Below are 25,357 nucleotides of genomic sequence, written 5' to 3' on the forward strand. Positions count from 1 at the left end.
AATTAGTTGTATATGATTGTCTACAATTTCAGGAAGATGTCAGCTTAAGTAGATAACCTTAGCAAGTACGAATTAAGTATATGATTGTATACAATTTCAGGAAGATGTCTCCTTATTAAGTAGATATTTTAAGTAAGTACGATCGATTTGAATCGTGCAAATATTTGCAATAAACCAACTACTTCATATCATATAAAAACTCACGTATTTAGTCACGTAATTTCGTACCACAGATCTCCAACGGCAAAATATGCAGATATAATTCCATCTAGCATTCTGAGTTGACCTTAACATACATTGTGAACATTGAAAGTTTTGAAACAGTTTCCTTCGAAGATTGCAAGTGCGGAACGACGGTTCGTTGCAAAATGCGTTACATTTTATGTCCGATGTGGTATTTGTTCGATTGCACCTCGTATGCAGCCGTGAAGACACGATGCAATGCCCATTCTTTTTATTTGTACTCGTCATTTAGTAATGCATTGAAAAGATATTGTGTACATTTAAATGATTAATGATTTTATCATTATGAGTCATTGTCGTGATGTTTTGCAAGTTCGTTATGGTTTTGTTGTGTAGGATTTTTAAAAATCCTTTCGCAGCTCTGCGATCTACAAAGTTCACTTTCAGTGCTTTCAGCTTCTGTACTTTTAAAGCTTTTGATACTTAGCTTGTCTGTAAATTACTCCAATAAATGTTGTAAATAATTATACAAATAAAACCACATAGTTATAAAACACACTTACATTATTTTAATTTTATTGCACTAAAATGTACGCTTAATGAGAGCATTAAGTGCATCACATTAGAACAATCTAAAAACAGTAGCAATGCATATCAACTATTACATTTCAGTAACAGAATACAGCGGTAAGGTTTCATATTTCAGCGCTAGAACGACCTACGACAGTAAATGGAACGATTAGTAAACAATATAGCCCTCGTACCAAGCAATTTTACCGAACAGCGATAGATTTTGCCCTTGTTTAACGGTTTTAAGCGACACGGGTTCATCGATGCGAGAAACAGCAAAAGATACAATTTCGTGGTAAGAGGTCGCGCACATGTCTGTGAGACTAGTCACTTAGACGTTTAGCCAGTTGCGTACGAAACACCGTCGCGTGGTGCCGGCCGGTAGTGCTGTGTAAAACTTGATTGAATGATTGATGTACTTTTGCATTGATACGATTGTCAATCTGTGAACCATGAGAGTGATTGTTTGTTGTCTTTTTATTATAGCCAATATTAGCAATAATGGCAAAGCTTCTTTGGAAAGCTTTGCGCCCACAGGCACCAATATCCTTTTTGAGGATACCACGAAAAACTTAGGTAAGGACATTTCTTGTGAAATGTTTTTGTTATGAAATTACGAGTCTCGAATATTATTTTTGTAATTTGTTTCATTAGTTAAAATCAAAAGGTTAACCAAATAAAAATAAAGGTTAGATTTAATTTCAAATAAAAAAAAACGTAGAATCAAAAAGTAAAGCAGCGTATTTTTTTTTGTTTGTCATTTTACTATTAAATTGAATGGAATAAATAATTTCACAGACAAAATATCATGTTACCGACCTTGCAAATTCAACGTAAAGCCAAAACGATGCCACTATAGTTTCAAAATCGAGCCCACACTGCAAGGGAATGGAAGACCAGCTATAACCATTAACGGGATGTCTCCGGGGCCGCCGATACAGGCTTGTGTCAACGACATAGTGATCGTTGAAGTTCAGAACAGCGTCTTGAACCAAGATATAAGTATGCATTGGCATGGAGTAGACCAGAAAGGGACTCCTTACATGGATGGAGTGCCCATGATCACACAATGCCCTATTGCTTACGGACAAACGTTTAAGTATGCGTTTGTGGCCAGTTCTCCTGGAACATTCTTCTATCATGCTGACTCAGGTAAAGAAAAAATATGCTTTTATTTACTGTCGTACTGCTTTCATATTTCGGGTAATTAATGGAACACTTATTCCATGAAAGTTTCTGAATGCATCTTTTGTTCAAAAAAGTTTCAGGTAAAGAAATTTAGAATGCAATAGAAAACAAAAACACAATTTTCTATCTCGTGGCCGCAACACAATTTGAAATGACCCAGAAAATTTTCTTTCACGTTCGTTTTTTCAAGTCTAGGTTCATTGCTTTGAAATTTCAACCAATTTCGGTTGGTCCAATTTGAGTGTTGTCAGTTGTTTAGCCTTGTGTTGCAGTGTCTCATCATAGCGACGGCGTTTACGGGCCGCTGATCATCAATCAGCCGCAACCTTTGGAACCGCATTCATCACTTTACGATTACGACAGGAGCGCTGAGAACACTCTGACCATTGGAGCGAGTTTCCCCGAACTGCTGACAGCTAAACTTGAGGATGTTAGCCAGTTGAAGCCTGATGCGTTGGTTATTAATGGCGATGAGGATATTCCGAAGTATGTATTTTTTTATATTGCTAAAAAGGTTTAGTCGTGTTAGAATGTAAACTATGAATTAAGGAGCTAAATATTGTTGTTTTTGTTAATTGCCTAGTTTAACCATACTTTTTGTTCATGTTAACAATAGGCCATAACAGTAACGACAATCATAGAATTAAGTACCTTACATGTCAAGTAAGTTAAGTAAAGTTAAGTAGTAAAGTAACGAAACAAGTAATTTAGCTACTCCTGATTTGTTAATTAGATAAAGGGCTATCTTCGTCAGTTACCACTTACCTCTGATTTTTGCAGACAAACAAAAGTAAATAAACCAGTTTGTGAGTTCAAACTTCAATTCTGATATAATATTTAGTCGGATAAAAACCTTGAATTTATTATTAGATATTAATTTATTGAAAAGTGCTTGCAGCGATATTTTTATTATATAAGTTTAGAATTTAATGCGGATATTCATAACATATGTAATTATGTACGTTCTTATGTTATAGTAAAACATACTCCTACGCATTTATGAACTTTGGATACTTCGTATTAAGCATTTGGCATTTAAAAAAACGATCTGACGCTTATAATTTTCCTATAAGACGTAATATGCTCTATTTTGCTTGTCTTTAGAGTTAAAATGGAACTATACTAAGCTTAAGAAGCTTATGCTTCAGTTACTAGAATCTGTAAAAAACAAGGATTTTTTTAATCCTACATATGTATATTCTATTCTTATATATTATATTAAATGTACCATTTACCTTTTCCAGAGTGCTGGTCATGGCCGGTTTCGCCTACCGTCTGAGGTTGATCAACGCAATAGCTATCGAGTGTCCCGTCACTTTAAACACAGAGCACCACGAAATGGTAGCTATAGCTAGCGACGGTAAACCTACCAGACCTGTTTTGGCTAGAAACGTGGAACTATATCCAGGTACTTAGATCACAATTATTTTAGCTAACTTCCTAGTTAGTCCATTGAAATGTTACAATTTGAGGGCCGAATATTGCATTTCTTAGAGGACGCAATTTTATTTTTGGAACATGTAGGAGGGGTCAATAGAAGCATAACTTGAAGTTTGTGGGGTCGTCACTCTTGTCCCCCGGCCGCCATATTGGAAAAGGGGGTAGAAACACTTTTTTCACTATATCTCGGAAACTATGCGTCTTACAATAAAATTGTAAAAGCATAATGTGTAGCAAATTATTTTGCCTACAAATATGTCTAATAACTTTTTGTCCTAAATTACCAATTAAAGAAGTTATAAGCAAAATAGTGAAATTTTTTTTACAAAAATTTTCTTTCCAAATCCTGTCTATTTCGGAGCGCTGTTACTGAGTTTCTAATTAATGAAATAAAAAAAATATATAAGGCAAAAATTTCCTCGAAAAATACTCTACAAGATAGGTCTGAGTTATTTTTTTTTAATTTATTCATATCAGCTTAGCCTTTTTTCCCAACTATGTTGGAGTCGGCTTCCAGTCTCACCAGATGCAGCTGAATACCAGTATTTTACATGGAGCGACTGCCTATCTGACATCCACAACCCATTTAACTGGGATATAAAACGATACCCCTGGTTAAGACTGGTTGTCAGACTTTCAAGCTTCTGAGTACTGTTAACGACTGTCAATTATCTTCGAAAATGACTGCCGGGACCCACAATTTAACGTGCCTTCCGAAACAGGGAGGAACTCGATATGTGTAAGATGGTCACCCATCCACAAAACAACCTTGGCAAGCGTGGCTTAACCTCAGAGATCCATCCGCGCGGCTGTCGCTAAAAAAAGTTATAGAGCAATAAAGAAAATAATTATAAAAAAAATTGCACTTTTTTGCTTATAACTTCTTTGATTGATAATTTAGAGCAAAAAGTTATTAAACATATTTGTAGACAAAATAATTTGCTACAAATTATGCTTGTACAATTTTATTGTAAGACGCATAGTTTCCGAGATATAGCGAAAAAAGTGTTTCCACCCCCTTTTCCAAGATGGCGGCCGGGGGACAAGAGTGGCGACCCCACAAACTTCAAGTTAAGCTTTTATAGACCCCCCCTACATGTTTCAAAAATAAAATTGCGTCCTCTAATAAATGTAAATCTCATGTAACATTTCAATGGACTAAGTACTGACTCGATAAAACGTTATGATCGTATTTCCTCAAATGTTTATGAAAGATGGCAATGGCGATATTTGAATTAAAAACAAATGCTGACGTTATTAGGGTTTCGAAATTTAAACTCCGAGAGAGCAAATTACTCGACTATTATTGTTATTAATATTCAATTTTATTCGTTCCAGCCAGTAATTTGTGTTTCAAATTAAATACCAAATATGCTTTTTCTTGAAATAAGGTCTTCAAGTGTTATTTGTCAATTTCATCAGTGTATTAAATATTAATTTTAGATAAATAGATATCATATATTTCGACAGATATTGCTCAAAGGTTTTGCAAACTAGCCTTCGTTTTAGCAGTACGTTTACCTTATCATTTTCCGTACACATTTATATTTGGATGCCAACCTCCATCGTGATTCATACACAATAATTGTGTGGTTTCCTACACGTGCTCGTCAACTATTACCAAAATGACCGACAATTGATGGCTTTTAGAGGTTGATTACCTCGTACCAAAACATTATAATTTTCCTTTTGCGTGAACTAAATATTCACATTTCTTACGTATCGTACACGCAATCTTCATAGGCAATTTTACTACAGTAATTATAGTATACAGTTAACACCTAGTAATTTGAAAGAAAACATAATTTAACTTGAAATTGTTAGTGAGAACGGCAATAGTTATACCTACAAGATACAACCTTTTACTTTAGAGAAAGTAAGTATCAAGCGAGATGAGCGCGTCGCCATAAAACATCTATTTTAGACGAAAGAATTATGAGTCGGCAGTTTACACTTACGTGTTAATAAATGTTGTTTCTTGATAGTGTTTTAATTGAATGATTGGGGTTTCGTGCTTTCTAATAACTTTATTTATGGACATTAAGAAGTAATGACATAAAACATGGGCAAATAGCCTCGAGCTAAAAGGGTCGTAGTTTCAAGTCTTAAGTACAAATTGAGATTAATGATCTCAACCACTTTTAAGAATAAGGAAACTGTTACTCGCAGTGTTAGTTTCGGTACTTTTTTCTACAGTTTTGTAGCTGTTTTCCTATTGTTTGAAGTGTCTAGTAAGAGGAGAAAGGTGCGTCCGTCGTGTTACTTTCCGTTAAGTTTAAGGTCACCATCTAGTAGATACAGCCAGTTTCGTTATAGTTTCACTTTCTATTTGCCTTTGATTTCGCACTTGCAATATTTTCACGCGGAACTTTAAAGTCCAACTAATATGATCAATGCGAAAGTTTGTGAGAATGGATGATGTATGTTTGTTACTCTTTCACGAAAAAACTTCTGGACGAATTTGGATACAATTATAACACACAGATAGTCGATAACCTGTATTAACACATACAAGACTTTTTATTCTGGGATTTTTTGTCAGGCGAACAAAATCGCGGGGAGAAGTTATTTTTACATAATATATGTTTTCTGTAATGTGATTTGAACTTTCTGGAATCGTAATTGACTTATTTATTTCTAGTTTATTGCGTAATTTTATTGACCGTGAATAATAATAGAGTATTCGGTGATCATTAATATTTATTTTATGCGCATAAATAAATGAATTTGCGTGATATTTACCTAAAATAACGGCAATTTAAAACCCTTAGAGCCATAAGCCATTGTAGACAATCACTATTGTATATCTCTGAATCTCAAAATGTAGGTGTGTAAAGTACTGGATAAGTATTACGGGGAACTGGTAACTAAGTACTTGCGTGGGTGCCCATTTACACTAATGATACTTCCGAATAGCCGGTGATAAAGTCGCCCAACGATTGTTGTCGTCGAAAAGTGGCTATTAGAAATGGTCGTTCTTTTGTTTTTGTTGTGTATTGTACCATTATTAGAAGTAGCTGTTTCTTTTTTATACCTTTGCATAACTAATTGTAGATACCGATATTCTTTTTTCAATACATAACTACGGGTCACAGAGAAAAAGAAAGTTTGGCGAGAGCCCTTTTACTACTTAGCCTTAAACCTGCTGATAGACTGAGACAGTGACTGTTAGGCATACAATCTATCTACAGGTTCCCGCTTTTCAAATACTGGGAGTAAACTTGTACCCAAAAGACAGTTATTGGTTATCTATAAATAATAAAACTATTGCTGTTTTAGGGGAGCGTATGGACGTAGTAGTGCGGGCATCGCAAGAAGGTGGTGGATACTGGATACGTGCACATGGACGTGGCGCATGCGCAGATTTGACCGCCAACGCGATGCTCCTCTACTCTGGCTTCAACTACACTTCAATGTTGCAAGAAAATCAGGTATGTGGGACATGTTTTACGACGATTTTCACTACAAATTATCGAGTGTCTATTGAAATATTTTTTTTGAAAAACTAATTAGTGCCGTTACCGCACCTACTCTGGAGTAATTTTGTGTAGTTATCGAGAATTTTTCTATGAAAACTAAGTAGCCTTGTCATTCAATAAATGTACGTGAATGATCAGAGGAACTTGATTGCGACATTTCGAAACTATCGTGTCACCTTCATCTTGAGTGTTTGACTTGGTGTTTCCACTTGAATTGATTTATTAAATATGTTGTTTAAACAAAACTGCTATTTTTCTTGTAAAATGTTTCGATACCAACTCAAAAGAAGAGATTTTCTCCTTATTTTATTTACTAAAAATGACAATTATTCGTTCAATAAATTAACAGATTGTAAATAGGACTTATACGCGTGAAAAACATGATTTCTAGCAACATATTATTTAATTTAACACTTTTTGTACCGTAACTAGTTGAACGACCTGTAAGTTACTATTTGACCTTGAGAATGTTTGTTCAATGCTTAGTTCCGACTGTACAAGGTCATTTGTGGTATTTTCAACATTAACCTTACTTCTTTTAATAGTTTTACGAGTAAAATTGGCGTCCATATTTCGCAAGTTGTAATCAAATTTACATTATGTATGTTTAAGCTCTAATACACTAAAATAAATATTATTATTGAGTAAGCTAAGAGGCTTGAGGGACGTCGAGTAAGGCTGCTTGTTTTTGGGAGGTTGACTTTGAATTTTAGTAGTTAGTAGAGTTAATAAAAAAATTAAAGAGGCATATGTTTAGAGTCGCATAATTTTTAATTAGCTACTTCATTAATTGTTTTATGCGTTTATACAACTCTCTGCTCCAATTTTCAGTTTTTTTTTCAACTTTAAGATGAATATTCTTTTAGTGGAGTTGCTATATTCAGATATTTTAGAATGCAAACTGGTTTAAGTTATTAGCATGAGCAACGAAAAAAAAAACAATTTATTATATCATAGATTTACACATCCTTATTTTCAGACGGAAGCCAACGAGAATTCCAATTGGGATGCTGGAATAATTCTAGGAGGTCAAATGTTGGAGTCCCTTCAAGAACAGAGTCACACGACCGAAGTGAAGTCTGTGTACTTGGGTGTTGATAGAAATATAATTAAAGTGAAGGACAGTGATATTGACTTTAGGTATATAAGCGACGCTATACCTAAGAAGCCTTATTACCCTGCACCTTTATGTAAGTATACTTTAAATCCTTACTAAAAGTAGTCAATATGAACATTTATATTATGTTGAGATGTTTGTGATATAGGAGCTCGAAATTGGCTTTAATTTCAAAGAAATTTGCTCTTATTAGAAAATGTACGAGATGGGTTGATCATAAGTCATGAGCAATAGTTGATCAAAAGTGATCGTTGGCCAAAAAATACCCCATACTCACGTCTATACAACTACATCATCAATTATTTTCAGTAGCATAATATATCTAAGCATCAAAAAGCATGGCCGCGATGTTTTTATAAAGATAAAATAAAACATATTGCAATGCACTATAATGAACCTTTGACTGCTAACAATGATTGTTCTCTCATTTCATTATGAAATGCATGTAAAAAATAAAAGTAATCAGTTGTGGTTTGTACCGCACATTTTAATTTGCGGTTACTGTAATTTGTCTAGGACTTTAACCTCAAGTCTAGATTTAAAGGTCAATGGACTTTCAAAAGTAATTGGAAAGATTGTAATCAAATGCAGTGACATTGATATATCAGTTTCAATATATCATTTTATTAGGTTCCAGTATCTATATTAATATTATAAATGTGTAAGTCTATATTAATACAAAAATCTATCTGTCAATCTGTCTATCTGTATGTTTATGTATCGTAGTCATTTCGGTATGATTCTTATCGTTGAAGAACCGGGCCGATCCGTGTTGAGTTTTTTTTTTAACATGTGGCTGTCCTACTGCTGGGTAATTTTAACTCCCGAACCATGAAGGTGGACCTTGCCCACGGTATAGTACAACTTCTTCTATCAAAATCTGCTCTCATAGTAGCCGTATAGGTGGCCTTGGAAACTGAACGCGTGCGAAACCGCGAGAGTCATCTAGTAACAAATAATTGCCTTTTCTACGTGCCGTTTGCGTCTTGATAGATTTAGTATCCGGTCAGATAGCTTTTTGCGGCTAGATAATTGGAAAGTGAAATCGTGGGTCATTTCGATATTAAGTACAGCTGCAGTCACCATATTTTTTGCACATTAAAGACAACTTTCTTTAAACATTTTCAATGCCATCTTATTGGTAATATTTTTCGGCCATATATTAAGTTAGATTAGGCAAAATATGCGTGCACAGATTAAAAAAAAGCAATCTTCTAGCAATTATATTTTTATAATAATAATAATAATAATAAGCCCGCAGGGCACCTTGAGGCGAGGTGACGGGGAGTAGCGACCCCGCGGTACCTGAGTGCTCCAGGGGGAAGTCACCCTTCCTCATCTCCGGCTTGCCTTAGTTGGCTGGTCGGAGTGAAAACTGACGAGGAAGCGGTCCCCCGCCTCTGGCTTGCCTTCATTGGCCGTCCAGAGTGGAGTCGCGAGAGCAGAGCTCCCACTCTGTTCGGAGGACGGATGCTGAGCGTAAGTGGCTAGTGGGCCAGTGATGCCGGACCCTCAGGGAGCAAGTGATCTGAGTTTAACGTCCAGCGAGGCCTCTCCGTCCTTCAGCCGCTCACGTCCCTGTTGCCCCCTAGTTGCTATTTATGCGACTTGTTTAGGGTGGCCCAGTTTGTGAGTTGGCTAGTCTCCGCCTGCCATTTTTACATGTTTTCAACATTGTTATCGGCAGGCGCCATAGTCCCTATAGATCCCCTGGCATCGAGTTCATAAGCACCCCATCCCAATAGCCCAAGTAGATTTTTCCCATTAGTTTTTCCATAGTTCCACACAGTCCGGTGATTGTCCTTGGGTGCATTTTATAATGTAAACAGGGATAATCACCGGATTGTGACACCACACATTATTGAAAGATTAAAGCCGTCTAAAAAGGGCCTCTACGTGTTGGCTTCGGCCCCACGCACGCCTTCCAAATGTCCGGGACTCTGTAGTCCCGAGATATAACAGAGACGTACATAATAATAATATATTTTATTTGCAAAAAATGTGGTGGTATACAGATATACAGGTGTTAATTATATTAAAGAACAATCACATTTTGCCATTATCGGCATGCAAAAACTTAAAGACTAACATTTTAGTTCGATGTCTTAAACTCTAGGAAACTTTTAACATCATAAAAGTTGTTGCTAAGTAACCAATTATACAATTTTTTCTTAAATGCCATTGAATTTAAAGATTTTAAACAAGTAGGTAATTTATTGTACAATTTTACTGACATGGCTATGCAACTTTTATTATATTTTGTTAATCTGGGTATTTCATTTAAAATTAACATATTTGGATATCTCCTATTCCTAGAATAAACCGAAGAGGCGGTTTTGAACAATGCTTTATTTTTATGTACAAACATAGCACATTCATAGATGTAGAGCGATGGTAGTGGTAACAAACCAAGCTTACGAAATACCGGCTCGCAGGACTCATCCGGTTGCAGGCCATATAACGCCCGAATACACTTTTTTTGCGCGATGAATGCTCTTTTAATATCCACGCTATTACCCCACATCATAAGTCCATATCGCAGTAAGGACTCAACATAGGCATGGTAAGATGTTACTGCTGTTTTTATGTTTGTTACATTTTTTACCTTTTTTAACGCATAAACAAATTTATTTATCCTGCTACACACACTGTCTATTTGTGCTTTCCAATTTAGGTTTTCATCAATATGTATTCCAAGAAATTTTACATGTGCTACTTCTTTAATTTTTGGTATGTTTAGTTTTAAGTTATGTTTAGTATTATTTGATTTATTGAATTGTATATATACGGATTTATCAAGATTAATTTTTGTCAATAGTTCTGTTAATTTCATCTTCGTGATCATGAATTGTGTTAGATTTTTTATCTGAGGAAACAACTATTGAGATGTCATCGGCAAACAAGACACATTTATGACCAGTAATATTAACAATATCATTAATATATAGAATAAAAAGTATAGGTCCAAGGACACTTCCTTGCGGAACGCCATATTTATTACATTGAAATTCAGATGAATATGGTACCATATCTCGATTTTCGTTCATTTTATTGATTGTAACACATTGTTGTCTATTGCTGAGATATGAAGAAATCCACTGAAGTGTCGGTCCTCGAATGCCAATCGATTGAAGTTTTTGTAGCAGCAGGTCATGAGAAACAAGATCGAAAGCTTTGGAAAGATCAAAAAATAAGCCTGTTGTCATATTATTAGTATTGATATTAACTATAATATCCTTGATTAATGAGAAAGTAGCTAATGTTGTTGATTTTTGTTTCTGAAAACCACATTGCTCATCTTTAATAATATTGAATTTACTGCAGAAATCTATTATTCTCTTATACATGCACTTTTCATATATTTTAGATATAATAGGTATAAGTGTAATAGGACGGTAGTTATTAAGATCAGATCTATCTCCTTTTTTAAAAAGTGGCTTAATAATAGAAAATTTCAAAGCGTCAGGAAAAGTTCCACATGAGAATGACAGATTAATTAGATGCGTTAATATCTTAGATAATTCCACAGAAGATGCCTTTATTATTTTTGTATTTATTTCATCATAGCCCTCAGATGATGTATTATTTAGTGCTTTAATTTCCATTTAAATCAAATGATCATTAAGCTAAAGTAATAATGACTAAAACGGTAAAATGTAAGTCATAATAGTCTTATTTGCACTTAATTTAAACTTGACTTTAATACTCGCGTTAAGAATCAGACCGTAGCATATAAAACAAAATTCCACACTAATATTATAAATGTGAAAGTGTGTTTGTTTGTCTGTCCTCCACGTCAAAGCTTGATAGCTGATTTCGACAAAATTTGGCAGATTAATAGATTAACTTTCCGAATGTTTTAATTAAAAAAAGCGTCTGTAGCTGTTCGCATAAGTAATAAATTCATATCTCGGCTTCTATTTACAAACATGAAATCTTTGGAACCGTATCATAAGAACAAAATATCTTTGACTTTTTATTACTCAAATATAATTATAATTACTAATACCAATATAAATAATTAAGATTAGCTTTAAGTTGACAACAATTGCACATCCGCTATTGATAAACTGTTTATTCAACACTAATTGTAACATCCTATGTACACAGTTATGCAATAAATATAATTTTATCTCTATCTCCAATTACAGCCCTTCAAGAAAACGGTGTAGTCCAAATCAACAAGAAGAACTTCCTTTACCCGAACGTCCCGATACTGTTGAGACCTAAAGAAGTTCGAGAGAACATGTTCTGTAAGGTCGGCGAAGAAGACAAGCAGAAGGAGTCACAGTGTGTGCAAATATTAGACGGGAAAGAGGGAGAAGTACTGGAAATTGCTCTTGTTAATGAAGGTGAGTGTACTTGATATTGGGGTGCCGTAATGAGAGTAGATCTAGATAATATAGGTATAATATTTATTTTTTGCCTATTGATATTCTTACATAGGTAGATACATAAGATACATAAGATTGCTGATACCATATAAAGAGTGGAATGTAGCGAATAGTAACGATGTATGAAATCGCCTAGAAGCAGAAATAAAATTAAATACAACATATAATATAGATTATGGAGAAGGCAGTAAGTGGCTATTATCTATTTTAGTTGCATAGTGCGAACAAATACTTGTTTGTGCTCCGACAGAATGGTATACTATAGTGAGGTAATATGAACAGTTGAACACTCACAAAAAGGATATTAATATTTTTATTGACAAACGAAAAACTAAGGTAAAAATAACTCCTTTGACCTCCCCAAAGTTCGCTTAATCAGGTTTTAGTTATTATCACTTTATGCTTCTTACAAAATACCTACATAATCAGGTTTATTTCAATCGGTTTTCATCAGACTTCGCTAGAACTAGATGCGAAAATAATTATTTTTATGTGATTAATTTTAACCAAATTATTATTAGTCATGCAAATGTTTCGGATGTCGATCAGAAAGTCATTATTTTTTTACTCTATTTTAATCAAACGGTACTAAATTAAAGCTTATGCAATACTTCTATTGGACAGCGTCATACCAAAGGCAAGCTGAAAAACAAAATATATGTGAATCTTAAGGTGACTGAAATTCCCACGTGAAAAGAGTATTTGAGTGATCCACAAACAGTGGTCTTGGTATATTTAATTACCGCCTAAAGTCTTCTTTACTTATATAATATATGAATGGTTATGTTTCAGGTTTTGGCAGTAATGATTCATACACATTCCACATGCACGGGTACAGTATGCAGGTCATTGCCACCTGGCAGAACCCTAAGGACAAACCGATATCAAAGCAAGACTTCGAAAGACTGAACAAAGACGGGAAAATATTGAGGTAAAATAACTCAAGGCTTTTTATGATGCTGATTGTAATGTTAATACTTAGAGAATTATTAATAAGATGTGTTTTTTATAACTCCCGCGCTTAAAATAGCTCTTGTATCGCGGGGACTTTGACAACAAACGGACACAAAGTACAACCAGACCCGAAACAACTATTTGTGAATCGTAAAAATATTGTTCCGTGATCGAACTAAAACTTCACGGCGCAATAGTAGTGTCGTGGCGACCACCTTTACCTCTGCGTCACGGAGGACGTCAAAATTTATTAGTTATCTATTAAAAAATAACGATGCGTTGATCTGATTATTTAATTTGCATCTTATAGGAAAGTAACGGCTAAAACTTTCCATAAATGATTAGAAAATTAATGTTGTTGCGTAATAAAGAGATTGTGCTATGTTATGGTAGAGCACTTAAAATATAATAGACTTATTTTGGTCATAATACTTTATTGCCACCAATATACGAGTAGAAAGCGATCACGCACAATCTATCACGATTTAGCTGTTCAGTTGGCCTTAAGGTGACCCTTGTTTTCTCCGATTGCGGCGAATCTACTGCATTTATTCTACAAAATTGGCCTTTTGAACTGTAAAGATTGACGTGCTCAGCTTGTACCATTCGTCGGTTGACAGGTTAGTGTCTTACACGATCTTGAGCGCGTATACTCCAAACATAGGCGGTCCTTTATCCGAATGTCCTCGGGAATCGTTCCTTAACCCGTTTGACAGTTATATTGCATTCTTAAACGTTGTTGCGCATGCTAATACGGGTTTCAAACGCGAAGAGAATTTGAAAAGTACGATACCTTATTTTGTTACCCGTGATATGACTAATAACAGCGTTGGATTGAAAAACAATAAAATATTTATATTTCTTACAGGAATCTACAAAACCCACCAGTGAAAGACACAATAACTGTTCCAAACAAGGGCTTCACGATCGTAAGGATCAAGTTAGATCGTGGAGGTAGCTGGTTGCTAGAGTGCAGGTCGTGTGCCCTCTCGTCTCTCCCAGCAGCCGTCCTCATCAGAGTGCCTATTACCATGCCCAAGGCTGTCGTGGACTCGTTACCAAAGTGCGGAAGCTATAGACCTCCGGACGTACTCCTCAATTGAAGCTCCTCTATAGACTGACTTGTACAGTGTTTTAAGTATTTTATTTGAATCAGTTTAAGTTGTACTGTAATTAATTATGAAATTGTAGACTGAGAGCTCGTGAACGCCAGAGAGTTTTTTTATAGGATAGAGCCACAGTCACGACTCGGTTATCCGAACTTCATAGAAATCAATAATTTTTACCTGTGTTGAGAGCGAGCTCTGAGAAACTTTCAACTTTTACAAAATAATGAAAGTCTGGATTCTATGGGCTCTCGGTCTTGGATTTGAATTCGATTCTCTAATTACGAGGCTATAAGATGTAGTTGGAGAATTACCCAAGGAAAATAAGATTCAAATAATTCCAGAAATAGCATAGTTATGAAAAATTACGTTTCCTCTGCTTCTGTACTATTTGTCTTTCAATACGGAGGCAAAGAAAATTTTGACTGCTGATTACTCAAATAATGGAATTCAAACTGAGATTTTGAATAAAAACCCGATGTATTATACTTAACTAAAGTTCTCTATTAGTTAGAATATGGTTTGTTACGGTTAAGCCTTAAGATAGAATAATACTCACTAGATTAAAATAAACTTAGGCATATTTTATTTTAATTAGAAAGTAAGGGAATTTATTCGAATGAAATATGCCTATGATTTGAATCGCTATAATGATGGTGTACGTGGAAAGACTTTTCGTACGTATTGGACGAATCGCATTATCGTAGCGATGATTTCATTTGAGCGTATAACGTTTGTTATGGATTACGATTGTATATTTTAAAATTCGATTCGTCCAGTACGTCCTACAAAATATTCCTTACAAGAAGCAAAGGAAAAATCAGTCTTTATTATTTTTTGATAGAAAAACAAAGTGAGATCAATTACACAAAAAATTAAATCATGTTTTTCAGATCTCAAACATGTAAAGAAAACGACATAGGTAAAATGTATTATTTATTAAAATTGTATTAAAATATAAAATAAAAATACACGTTTTAATTTATTTCTGCATTATATTTTATGAAGTCGATGAACGTAGTGACGTTTGTGTAGACTGTAGGTGCGCCTATTTCGCCGCAAGGAGAGACTCCCCAGGACACGATACCGAGTAAGAATGCTTCCGAATCCTCTTTAGCTTTCATTTCTTTAGTACTTTCATTATCATTAGGACAATTGTATGAACTCGCGTTGTAAAATTCCGTGTTTGATTCCACCGGGTCGTTTGGTGGAGGGAAAATTTTGTACTGCACCAGAGGGCCCCCAGAATCTCCGACGCAAGCAGCAACTCCTCCCGTTATTGGGCCAGTGCATATGTTTGAATCTTTATCCAAAGGATTAGATTCACCCGATTCTTTGAGTTTTTCGATCGCGTTGTAACATTCTGCAAGAAATAATGTAATTTGAGATATATTACACATCATAGAACATTACTTATAACGTCGTAATATTAAACTATAGTTTGAGTAATATGTATACTATAAAGTAAGTTTTTTCTGACAAGAAATTCTTATTTAGCAACGGAGTTTTGTAATTTGCTTCATATATTGCGATACCATGTCAATTGATATACTGTAAAATAATGCAGTCTGCTTTTTGTTTCTCATGCCGACGGAATGCTCACGAGACTGTACAAATTATTTCTAATACTAAAATATTAAAAGACTTTTTTACTCACCTTCGTAAGGAATGTAAGTGACTTTGACTTCTTGTAACCTGGCAGGTAGATCAGGTATAAAAATAGTTGTTCGTAAAGCTCCCCAACCAGCCAGTTTCAAAGTATCTGCATTTCCACTTTCTTCTCCAGCCTTATAGTCATAATTAGTTGATAATTTGATTGGCTTCACGTATTGCGTTACTATAAAGGGCGTCTCTGTTTTATATAGCCCTATGTCGTAAGATCCAATACCACTGAAATATTAATGATAATTTAATAATATATAAATGCTGAAGATTAGTAAACATATTTAGTGGCTAAAGAGCATTCTGAAAATGAAAAGTTAGGAGCAGAAAGGTCAGCAACCTATAGCTTGATTAAATTTGTGATTCCTTCAAACTTTCTAACAACGTGCGTTCCGAGTCATGTGTGGTGATAATCTGCGAGAGCAGTCAATTTCCCTTTTAATGATATAGAATTACCTATAACTACAAAGCCTTTGATGCTAGGTTTATTATCTACAAGCAGAGTATAGACTCTTTCTTATCTAGTAGTAGATTCGATGATTGTAACAACAATTGTAAGTGCTTTTACACATCTATACTAATATTATAAAGCTGAAGAGTTTGTTTGTTTGTTTGTTTGTTTGAAAGCGCTAATCTCGGGAACTACTGGTCCGATTTGAAAAATTCTTTCAGTGTTAGATAGCCCATTTATCGAGGAATGCTATAGGCTATATATCATCACGCTACGACCAATAGGAGCAGAGTACCAGTGAAAAATGTTACAAAAACGGGGAAAATTATGATTCACTTATGTGTCGCAAGCGAAGTTGCGCGGGTCGGCTAGTTCAACATAAATTATCTAATTACGTTTTACAATATTTACCCGTTGTACAGCGGATGCGGTATTCGGTCTATTATACGTCTCACTTGCGATTGAGATTTAAAATTGTCCACATCATGTAAGCCAGCTACTGCATCCAGTGGTAGCCATCTTATCAGCCAGGATTCCGTTGAACAATGGGCGGCTGACAGAATCTAATAGACAAGCAAAAACGAATAAGTAAGTATATACATTATACATATATCTCTTGTGTCTCATCACGCCAGTTACAATCAAAGGTGTTTGAAATACACTCAACGCTTCGCCATTAACAATGCTAGTACAAAATAACAGGAACCAACCAAATGGCCAGGTTACTAAACTCCGAGCTACTATATAGTGAATAATTGTAATATAAATTAGGTAAGACTATTTTAGGATACAAATTAGCTTAAGTAACTTACAAAACGTTCGTTTATCAGAGCAGCACCGCATATATGCATTCGTAGATATAGGATCCTGGTCTGCAGAGACACGATGTAGGGGTGGCTGTAAGGCTTTGCTTCGTGGCCACCCACAATTTTACCGTCGCCTTTAACTAAATTTGAATTAGCTGCGAATAAAACATACGAGTGTATATTTGTTAAAAAAAAGATTTAAGTTGCAGTATGAAAAATAATAATTAATATTGAACGTGAGTTTTATTCGTAAATACGGTGTAAATAAAAAACATTTCTCTGATATTTATTATTCATTGAAACACGGAAAAAATGGCTTCTACTTTAGTGAGTGCCATTTTTTAAGCGTTATATTTTTAGCTGTGTGGACAATAGGCTTGAGAAATAATAACAATACAGCTGAAACCAAATGTGATTTTAATCGTATAAAAACTGGTATAGATAAACTCAAATTGCATTTAAAGTAGGTTTTTATTAGGGTAGCAAGTCGATAGTAATGAACAACAAAATACGTACCTGCTGACAAATACAAACATTTTATCAAAATAACTGTAAAACACGCACACAAGTTCATTTTGAAAGTAGGATAGCTGAGGTTTTTCGTCTAAATCGAAGGTTTTATAACATACGCATGAGATAAGTTGTTATCAGACCACATTTTTGCATACGCTCAACATTTGGATACATTTTTGTCAGGCGTTTTTGCTTATGCGACTACGATTTAACCCGTCTTTTTAATTCTATTTCTATAAACTATTTTTTTTTTTTCTAGGGTGTATATAGTTGGTAAAAAAGTATGATAAGTTTATATATAGCTATCTTTGATTATTATTATTTTTTATTATATTGATAGGTGTGTGACTATGCTGGACAGTTGTCACTATGCCGTAACAGGTTCCCAGTTAATACACGCGATTCAGTAGCACGATTCTCTAGTATTGAAACCATCGAGAATCGAGTGTCATTAAAAATGTACTGCCAAGATAGTTTCTACGACGCCCGCTAGAGGCGCTGAACCGATTGTCTTGCAAAATGTTTCGATAGCTAGCCGGTTGTCGGTAATCGATAGTGGTAGAGAATCACAGTGTAGGTATTTTCATTTTGCTAACAATGAAAGCCTTTTAAAGTCTGACTGCTTGGTATGCAGGATTTATCGCGATTTTAACTAACAATTCTGTGTATCTCCAAAATTAGGTAACCGTTTCAAACAGGCCACCGTGAGCTCCGTCGGCAAGGCCTCTACTAGGTTAAGTTGTCAGACTGTAAGGTACCAGTTATTTTTCAGTTTATAATTTTTAGTGCCCTTCTATATTGTTTTATTAAGTGGCTCTGTAAAAACAATTTTCATTTCTGTTCTGAGTATCTTTGCGCCACAGTTGTTGATGCCTGACATGAATATGTAAAACACAGTGAAGTATTCGGGTTAAATACTTACATTGACAGACACACATGTTAGTAGATCATTATTAATTATACTTTACCTACCTCATTGTGGTATGCTAATAAATAAGTTTTGTCAAAAAATAACTTATTTGGTTTATCGTGTAATGTAAGTACACTTGTTTACATTAAAGGAGAGTACGTAATCGATTTCAGATGTAATGATTAAAGTAGTTTCTGATGTTTGGCGCGCATAGAATCCTCGAAGTTACACTTCAGTGTTCGGCCCGGATGGGAATACGATGCATGAATCATTACAAAGGGCGGGTAAGTGATTGCTATAAATGACTGCGAGTATTTTTGAGTTGTCCAATGATATTTATTTAATATTTTATTTATGAAACAAATTTTAGGCTTGCAAGGTTTCATCACGATATTTTCCTCTACCGTTAGAGCAAGTGTTAATTATTTCTAATACACATAACTTCGAAAAGTCATTCGTGTCTTGCCTCGGGTTCGAACCGTTCACCTTTTGTGTTGTAGGTGCCAACTTTTACTACTCGGCACTGCTATAAATGAAGTGCTATCAATCGGGAACCGAAATTACAAAAAAAACATAAATTGATGGATTAATGTTCATTATTATTATGTGTTTTTTGTTTGTTTTTACGTTAGAAATTCTGTGACACCATACATACGGGTTATTACAATATTGGAGTAGGACGTGTTATCTCTTTCATTTGATTTATTTTGCTCGTGCAAGCCATTCTAGACCTTATTTCTGTTGTAATTGTGATCAATTTTTAGATATAAGCTACTTTAGTATATTGCGCATCAATGAGAGCTAACTTTTGTATTACTCTTATAGTACTTATAAATAATTAATAAGCGCTAGGCGTAGAAATTTGGGATTTGAGGCCTTAGGTAGGTAATTAACACACATTAACATAAGTTCTTTTGATGCCGTCCTTCCTCCACGCCAGGCATTTATCTTTACGCCAATCTATTTCTTGAGTTAATTATCTTCATTTACTGACAAATCGGAATTTGGCTGGACATGCTATCGCGATGCCTCTCAATTTTAGAGGGGTATGGTAGATGTACGATGCACACCGATGTTAGTCAGGACACTGAGCTAAGCGTACCTTTACCGTCGTGTGAGTCAAAAGTATCAAAACTGGCCGATTGCAAGGAGCACTTTGTAATACACTTTATCAAAAAAACATAGGATAAACAAATAAAAACACTTAACTTATAAAAAAAACATTTATTCTCAATACAAAATGACTGTTTCCTAAATATAAGAAATCGTGTTCGAAGTAATCAAGGATAATAATTTAATAGTCGATGACGGAAACTAGACTGAAACGAGTGAAATCATTCCATGTTACATACCTAACACAGGTGTATATTTTGTAACAAAATGCTACCCTGTGTCTCATTTATAGGTAGCTATGGTTCCACCTCGCGGTCCAGATAAAAGTAGAAACATTTGCTTTATTGGTGATTACGATAAGATCTTTTTTTCTTGGCAATGCTATAAAAACAAAGCTTGTGAAAAGATTACAGCATAAATTTGTTGTATATTATTATGTCCAGCGTATGTATACTTTTTTTTAAATGGATGCTCTGATTTCATGTTAAATTTTTAATACATGCAATGCTTTTATGCAATTTAACGTGATTTTATTATTGTGAATTTATTAACAAATATGAAATTCGAAGCATGAACCACGGCAAGGGAATTTTAGGAAGCTTAGGTTTGTAGCATCTAAAACGATTGAAAACACCAACAAAGTCTACATTTATCTAAAACGAAAGGTGACTAAGCACGTTGCAACTGTCGTATAGCGTGAACATGGATTGTCGATGATTTAAATGAACTAAATATACATGACCATAAAACTAACGATTTTATTGCAATTGTGTCTCAAAGAATACATCCAGCACCGTAACACTTATTACGGTCTCAAGATTTTACTAAAACTTGAGATAAACTTATCAAATAATCATATTATCCTCCCGATTATTACCTAAGTAGAAATGTTTAATGAGAAGCGGAAATTGTTCTTCATAACAGAAACAGATGTCAGCGTGAACCAGCCGGGAGGGCCAACAAATACATCTCTTAATTCGAATAAAATATTGCGAGTTGGTAATTACATATTTGCACTTAACCCCTTTAATTTTATTTAGGAATAACATTACACTTATCAACTCTACCTTGCCTATATAAAGCTTATCATATCCTTACCTAAACGTATGTACAATTATAAAACGAGTAACAAAAATATTCAACTAAATCAATGGAACGAATGGCGCGCGCCATTTTGATCACACGGTCGAGTCGAAACTAAACCTATAAATAAAGATATCGATCTGATTAAATACTTTGGTCTTTAAAACGATCAAGATGGTTAAGTAGCACCTTTAGCACACATTATTTACAAGACGATACTAACGAATAAATTTTATTCCATTCGCACGTTGTCTTTCAACAACTGAATAAAATATGGCAGTAGATTATCTCCTGTTTGGTTTTTCGATTTAAACCTCATTTGTCGCTGGTATCAGTGTATAGGATAGTACGGTGGCGTGATGGTCGGGAGATGGTCGCCACATCGCGGGAAGTTCGGCGGGACTGGTGGTAGGTCGCTCTGTGTGCCGATGTGAAGGATCAGGTTCATTCCTATCACTATGTGGTAGATGAAGTGGCAGTGGAACAACCAGTATCCTGGAAATAAATAAATTGTAGAGTCAGAGACTTCAATAACAATACATACTCAACGTTTGGGCTCTAATAATTAAACTCCTTTATAGTTTAAAGCTACGAAAAAAATATTAGTCCCGGAAAGTCTTTATACTTTTTGCCCATTAGCGAAAGAAGTCTAATTCATAACTTTTAAAAGTAAATCCTAATGGCTCTGTGTTCAGCCTGGAATTCTAACCCAAAATTTGACGCTGAATGTTTGAATGATTCTTAAAGCAGTAAAAAGACAGAGTGATCTCTCTTCATGTAAAATTTTAGGAAGTATTTTTTCGTCTTTACCTGGGTTATCAGCCTTCAGTCTAAGTACCACATATCCATTGTTAGGCACAGCGAGAGTATCCTTGAAGGGTGGTAGATTGTACTGCCTGTGTAACTGTCCCTTCCTGTCCAAGTCCAGAGCGTGCTTCAAGTTGATCTTCTTGATGTTTTTGTCCGGAGAGCGGCCGATACCGATCACGTTGTATGGAGTACCGTGCAGGTGGAACGGGTGAGACAAGTTTGGTGATTGTACTGAAATTTATGGAGTTTGTTAGTTTTGGTTGTGGAATTTCTTTTAAGGTTGGTATCTAGGAAAAAAAAAATTATCACTGTTATAATATTTCAAAAAGACTATTCTACAAACGGAATTACTTGCTACTGTTGGCTATCGACACCAGATCTGATCAGCGCCCTGAGCGGTAGCTGTTCTAATATGCTTAGCTATGTTTCAATATTCGATAGTAGCGGCTATAGGAAATTGCGCTACATGTCGACTATAACGTCACCTCTTTTAATTTAGACAAGTAATATTGATTTCTACCTATTAATATTAAAAGCTATAAGTAAGTAAAAATAACAAAACCGAAAATAGTGTTCATATTTACCTTCATCCACTAGAACAATTTCAACAATAGAGTTGAGTGGGACATCAATCATGTGAGTACAACGACAGTCAACAGGACAGTTGGGAGGTCTGTTGTCTCCGTTGCAGAACAGATCAGGAGAGAGCTCATGCATCTGTGATAGAGGGGGCGCTGGTGGAGCCCTGTATGAGATCTCGTCGACTAAACTTAGGACATGGTCGCCGCCGGGAGCCACTGTAACACAAAAAAATATGTTTAGATTTTTGATTGCATATAAATTTTTGGAGGTCGTTTTAATTTTGGGTGATTTATATTTCGAAATCTTTGGTTGATGCTATGGCGAAAAGGCTTTGTTTTTACATATTTTTTTAGAATTTCTGGGGTTTTTTTAATACTTCTAACAATTCTTAGATTTTTTTATGTATAAACTAGATTTTAAAAGTAAACAAATAATGGAGGATTGCGTAGTGAATAGAAATATTACAAAAATGCTGCTTTGAGTCAGTCGCGTTACATATTTACTATCAAAAGTATATAACAATTAAGTTAGTTTAATTATGGAAGTTTTTATCCTTTTTTACTTACCTAAGTAGTTCCTGTAAGTGTTTTCCATGAATAGATCCTTAGGCTTGTAGAAGTGGAATCTGAAGGGCAAGAAGATCTTGACATCGGGTCTTTCTTGCAAGATTGCTTTATCCACTGGTTTAGCTGACTTCAAATTACTGACACACACTGCGTCATTCCTTTTCACGTTACACACAGCATCCAAGGGATTCATAATCTAGGAAAGGAACCTGATTAGTGACGTCATATTTTAAATTGACGAATTAAGCTAAGCTTTAAAATTTTAAAGAAACTTTTTGAAGACTGAGCGATTCAAAACATCAAATTTGTTAATTTAGCTAAAACAGTTATTAGATCAGCAATTTTGATTTCATTCTGAAAAGCATCAAAACATATTCAATTTAAAATTATACATATTATGTACATTAGTCGTTATGTACAAGAAAATATAAAACATATACACATACAACCTGTGTCAAGTTGAGTTCGTTGTACTCCGAGTGTGTATCATGCATCCATCTAGCTAAAAATATCTATTGTGCTTATGTACAGTACTATATATACAACTGTCACATATTATGTGTCTACTTATATACTAAAGTATATAGTAAAAATATCTAAAGAATCTGTAAAAAAAACACCACCTCAAACTACAGGGTAAATAATCGAACAACTATTTTTCAAAGATTTTATTAAATGGTATAAAATTTTACATTCTTATAGTAATTTTATAAAATTATTATACATAAATTGTAATTTTTTTGCTTTCTCCTTCTGATAGCAAAATGCATATATCGTTGCGAGATATGATCGTTGTAGGTTGCATATTATTATGTCGTTCATACGTCGACTAGCGCACATCGTCTGATAAAAAAAATATATTTTTTTGTTGGCACAATTACACTGACTTCTCAAAGCCGTAACACTTAAACGATTTCTTAATTAATGGTAACTCCAAAGTGTACTCTGCTGTATATATCTATAGTCTACGTTATAATATACAGTCTTGTTGCGGTCGTTGCGGAGTGAGTGTGTTACAGACGTGTCCAACTAATGTGTATTTACATAATGAACCGTAGTCCGTTATTTACAGTGTATCGTAAGTGGTAGCATGCAACATTGGGTTAGAAACTGGTCAGAAGTCTTAATATTCTAAGCGAATAGGTCTAACAAGTAAATTTTAAATATATACAAGTAATAAATATCATTGGTGAAAATAAAATTATAATGGCAAGTTGTTAGTTACAGTACGAACAAGTCTCGTTAAAACTATACGCAAAAGTAAAAATGTTGGTTCAGAGCCTCAAAGTACATATTTAGGCGATATTAATAATTATAACGTAATTAAGAGAATATCACCGAATATGGCATAAAAATAAAATTGAAGTCAACTCGTAGAAACAGTGCATCATCGTTAAATAATCACAAACCATCATAAACTCCCATGGAATCATTCTAGTCAAAAATAAACACAAACGGCAGAATCGAGCACTTCGAATCCGCCGACGACACATCACACAAAACAAACATAAATTTACACTTAGTTAACATATTTAAATCAACTGTGCTTTACTTTTATTTGCACATGGACAAACTGGGCAATTTTCTAGGAACCAATTAGTGAAGAGAGATGGGAGGGAGGTGGTCGCCGCACGTGGGGAAGTTGGGAGGTACGGGTGGTAGGTCGGCCTGGGTGCCCACTTGCAGCACGAGGTTCATGCCGATCACGATGTGGAACAAGAAGTGACAGTGGAACAGCCAGAAGCCAGGGTTATTGGCTCGGAAGCGGACGATGACGTAGCCATTGTTGGGGACGGCGATGGTGTCCTTCGCCGGTGGGAGGTCCCCTTGTTTAAGGTGTCGCTCGAGTAAACCTCTCCTGTCGAGGTCGAGAGCGTGCTTCAAGTTGATTTTCTTGACGTTCTGGTCGGGAGAGCGGCCAATACCGATCACGTTGTAAGCGTAGCCGTGCAAGTGGAACGGGTGAGACAAGTTTGCGATTTGTACTGCAAAATGGAAAGTACGATTTAGTATTTGCATACATAATAGCGCGTGATGCATCACTTCCCGTTATTGTTTTCAGACCTGAGGTAATTACCGTAGAAATAAGTAGGTGTACGTGATGATAAACCGATTTCTGATTGTAGTAATAGGCTAATTACGAGTGTGGGCTGAATCTAATTGCATCACAGTAATTTAATCGAACTATTAAGCGTGTACGTACCTTCATCTACCAATACAACTTCTACAACTGCGTTGAGTGGTATATCGACCTTGTGCGTACACATGCAGTTTTGTCCACAGTTAGCCGGTCTGTTGTCACCGTTACAGAACTGTTCAGGGTTTATGTCGTCGTACTGACTGATTAGCGGCGCTGGCGGTGACATGTATGAGATTTCATCTATCAAACTGATCACATGGTCTCCTTGTGGAGCGACTGTGGAAATTCAT

At 35.1% G+C, this 25,357-nt stretch overlaps 3 protein-coding genes across 4 annotated transcripts in view; 1 reads left to right on the forward strand and 2 right to left on the reverse strand.

The window, feature by feature from the left end:
• Positions 1-1,083: 1,083 nt before the first annotated feature.
• Positions 1,084-15,416, forward strand: LOC142972506 (uncharacterized). Its single transcript, XM_076113705.1, has 9 exons — positions 1,084-1,329; positions 1,552-1,905; positions 2,214-2,427; positions 3,186-3,349; positions 6,661-6,812; positions 7,840-8,050; positions 12,129-12,329; positions 13,164-13,302; positions 14,194-15,416. Exons 1-9 carry the CDS (start codon positions 1,206-1,208, stop codon positions 14,426-14,428), a joined length of 1,794 nt encoding a protein of 597 aa, XP_075969820.1. The 5' UTR covers positions 1,084-1,205; the 3' UTR covers positions 14,429-15,416.
• LOC142972507 (granzyme-like protein 1) lies at positions 15,355-17,953 on the reverse strand. Its single transcript, XM_076113706.1, has 5 exons — positions 17,867-17,953; positions 17,357-17,505; positions 16,956-17,107; positions 16,089-16,321; positions 15,355-15,794 (listed from the first exon to the last, which is right to left on the reverse strand). The coding sequence occupies exons 1-5, from the start codon at positions 17,922-17,924 to the stop codon at positions 15,409-15,411; spliced, it is 978 nt and encodes a 325-aa protein (XP_075969821.1). The 5' UTR covers positions 17,925-17,953; the 3' UTR covers positions 15,355-15,408.
• A 2,029-nt stretch (positions 17,954-19,982) lies between these two features.
• stw (laccase) overlaps positions 19,983-25,357 on the reverse strand; it is a 58,297-nt gene continuing 52,922 nt past the window's right edge. The window contains exons 6-9 of one of the 2 annotated variants that reach the window (XM_076113707.1): positions 22,928-23,123; positions 22,364-22,576; positions 21,780-22,010; positions 19,983-21,464 (exon numbers count right to left, since the gene is read on the reverse strand). In XM_076113707.1, the coding sequence (XP_075969822.1) occupies positions 21,301-21,464; positions 21,780-22,010; positions 22,364-22,576; positions 22,928-23,123 (804 nt within the window). In that variant the 3' untranslated portion in view covers positions 19,983-21,300. Of the gene's footprint in view, positions 21,465-21,779; positions 22,011-22,363; positions 22,577-22,927; positions 23,124-23,580; positions 24,913-25,130; positions 25,344-25,357 lie in introns of those variants that run through there. The other variant, XM_076113709.1, reaches the window with a different exon arrangement.

The sequence above is a fragment of the Anticarsia gemmatalis genome, chromosome 4 (assembly GCF_050436995.1).
Source record: "Anticarsia gemmatalis isolate Benzon Research Colony breed Stoneville strain chromosome 4, ilAntGemm2 primary, whole genome shotgun sequence".
Taxonomy (NCBI): Eukaryota; Metazoa; Arthropoda; class Insecta; order Lepidoptera; family Erebidae; genus Anticarsia; species Anticarsia gemmatalis.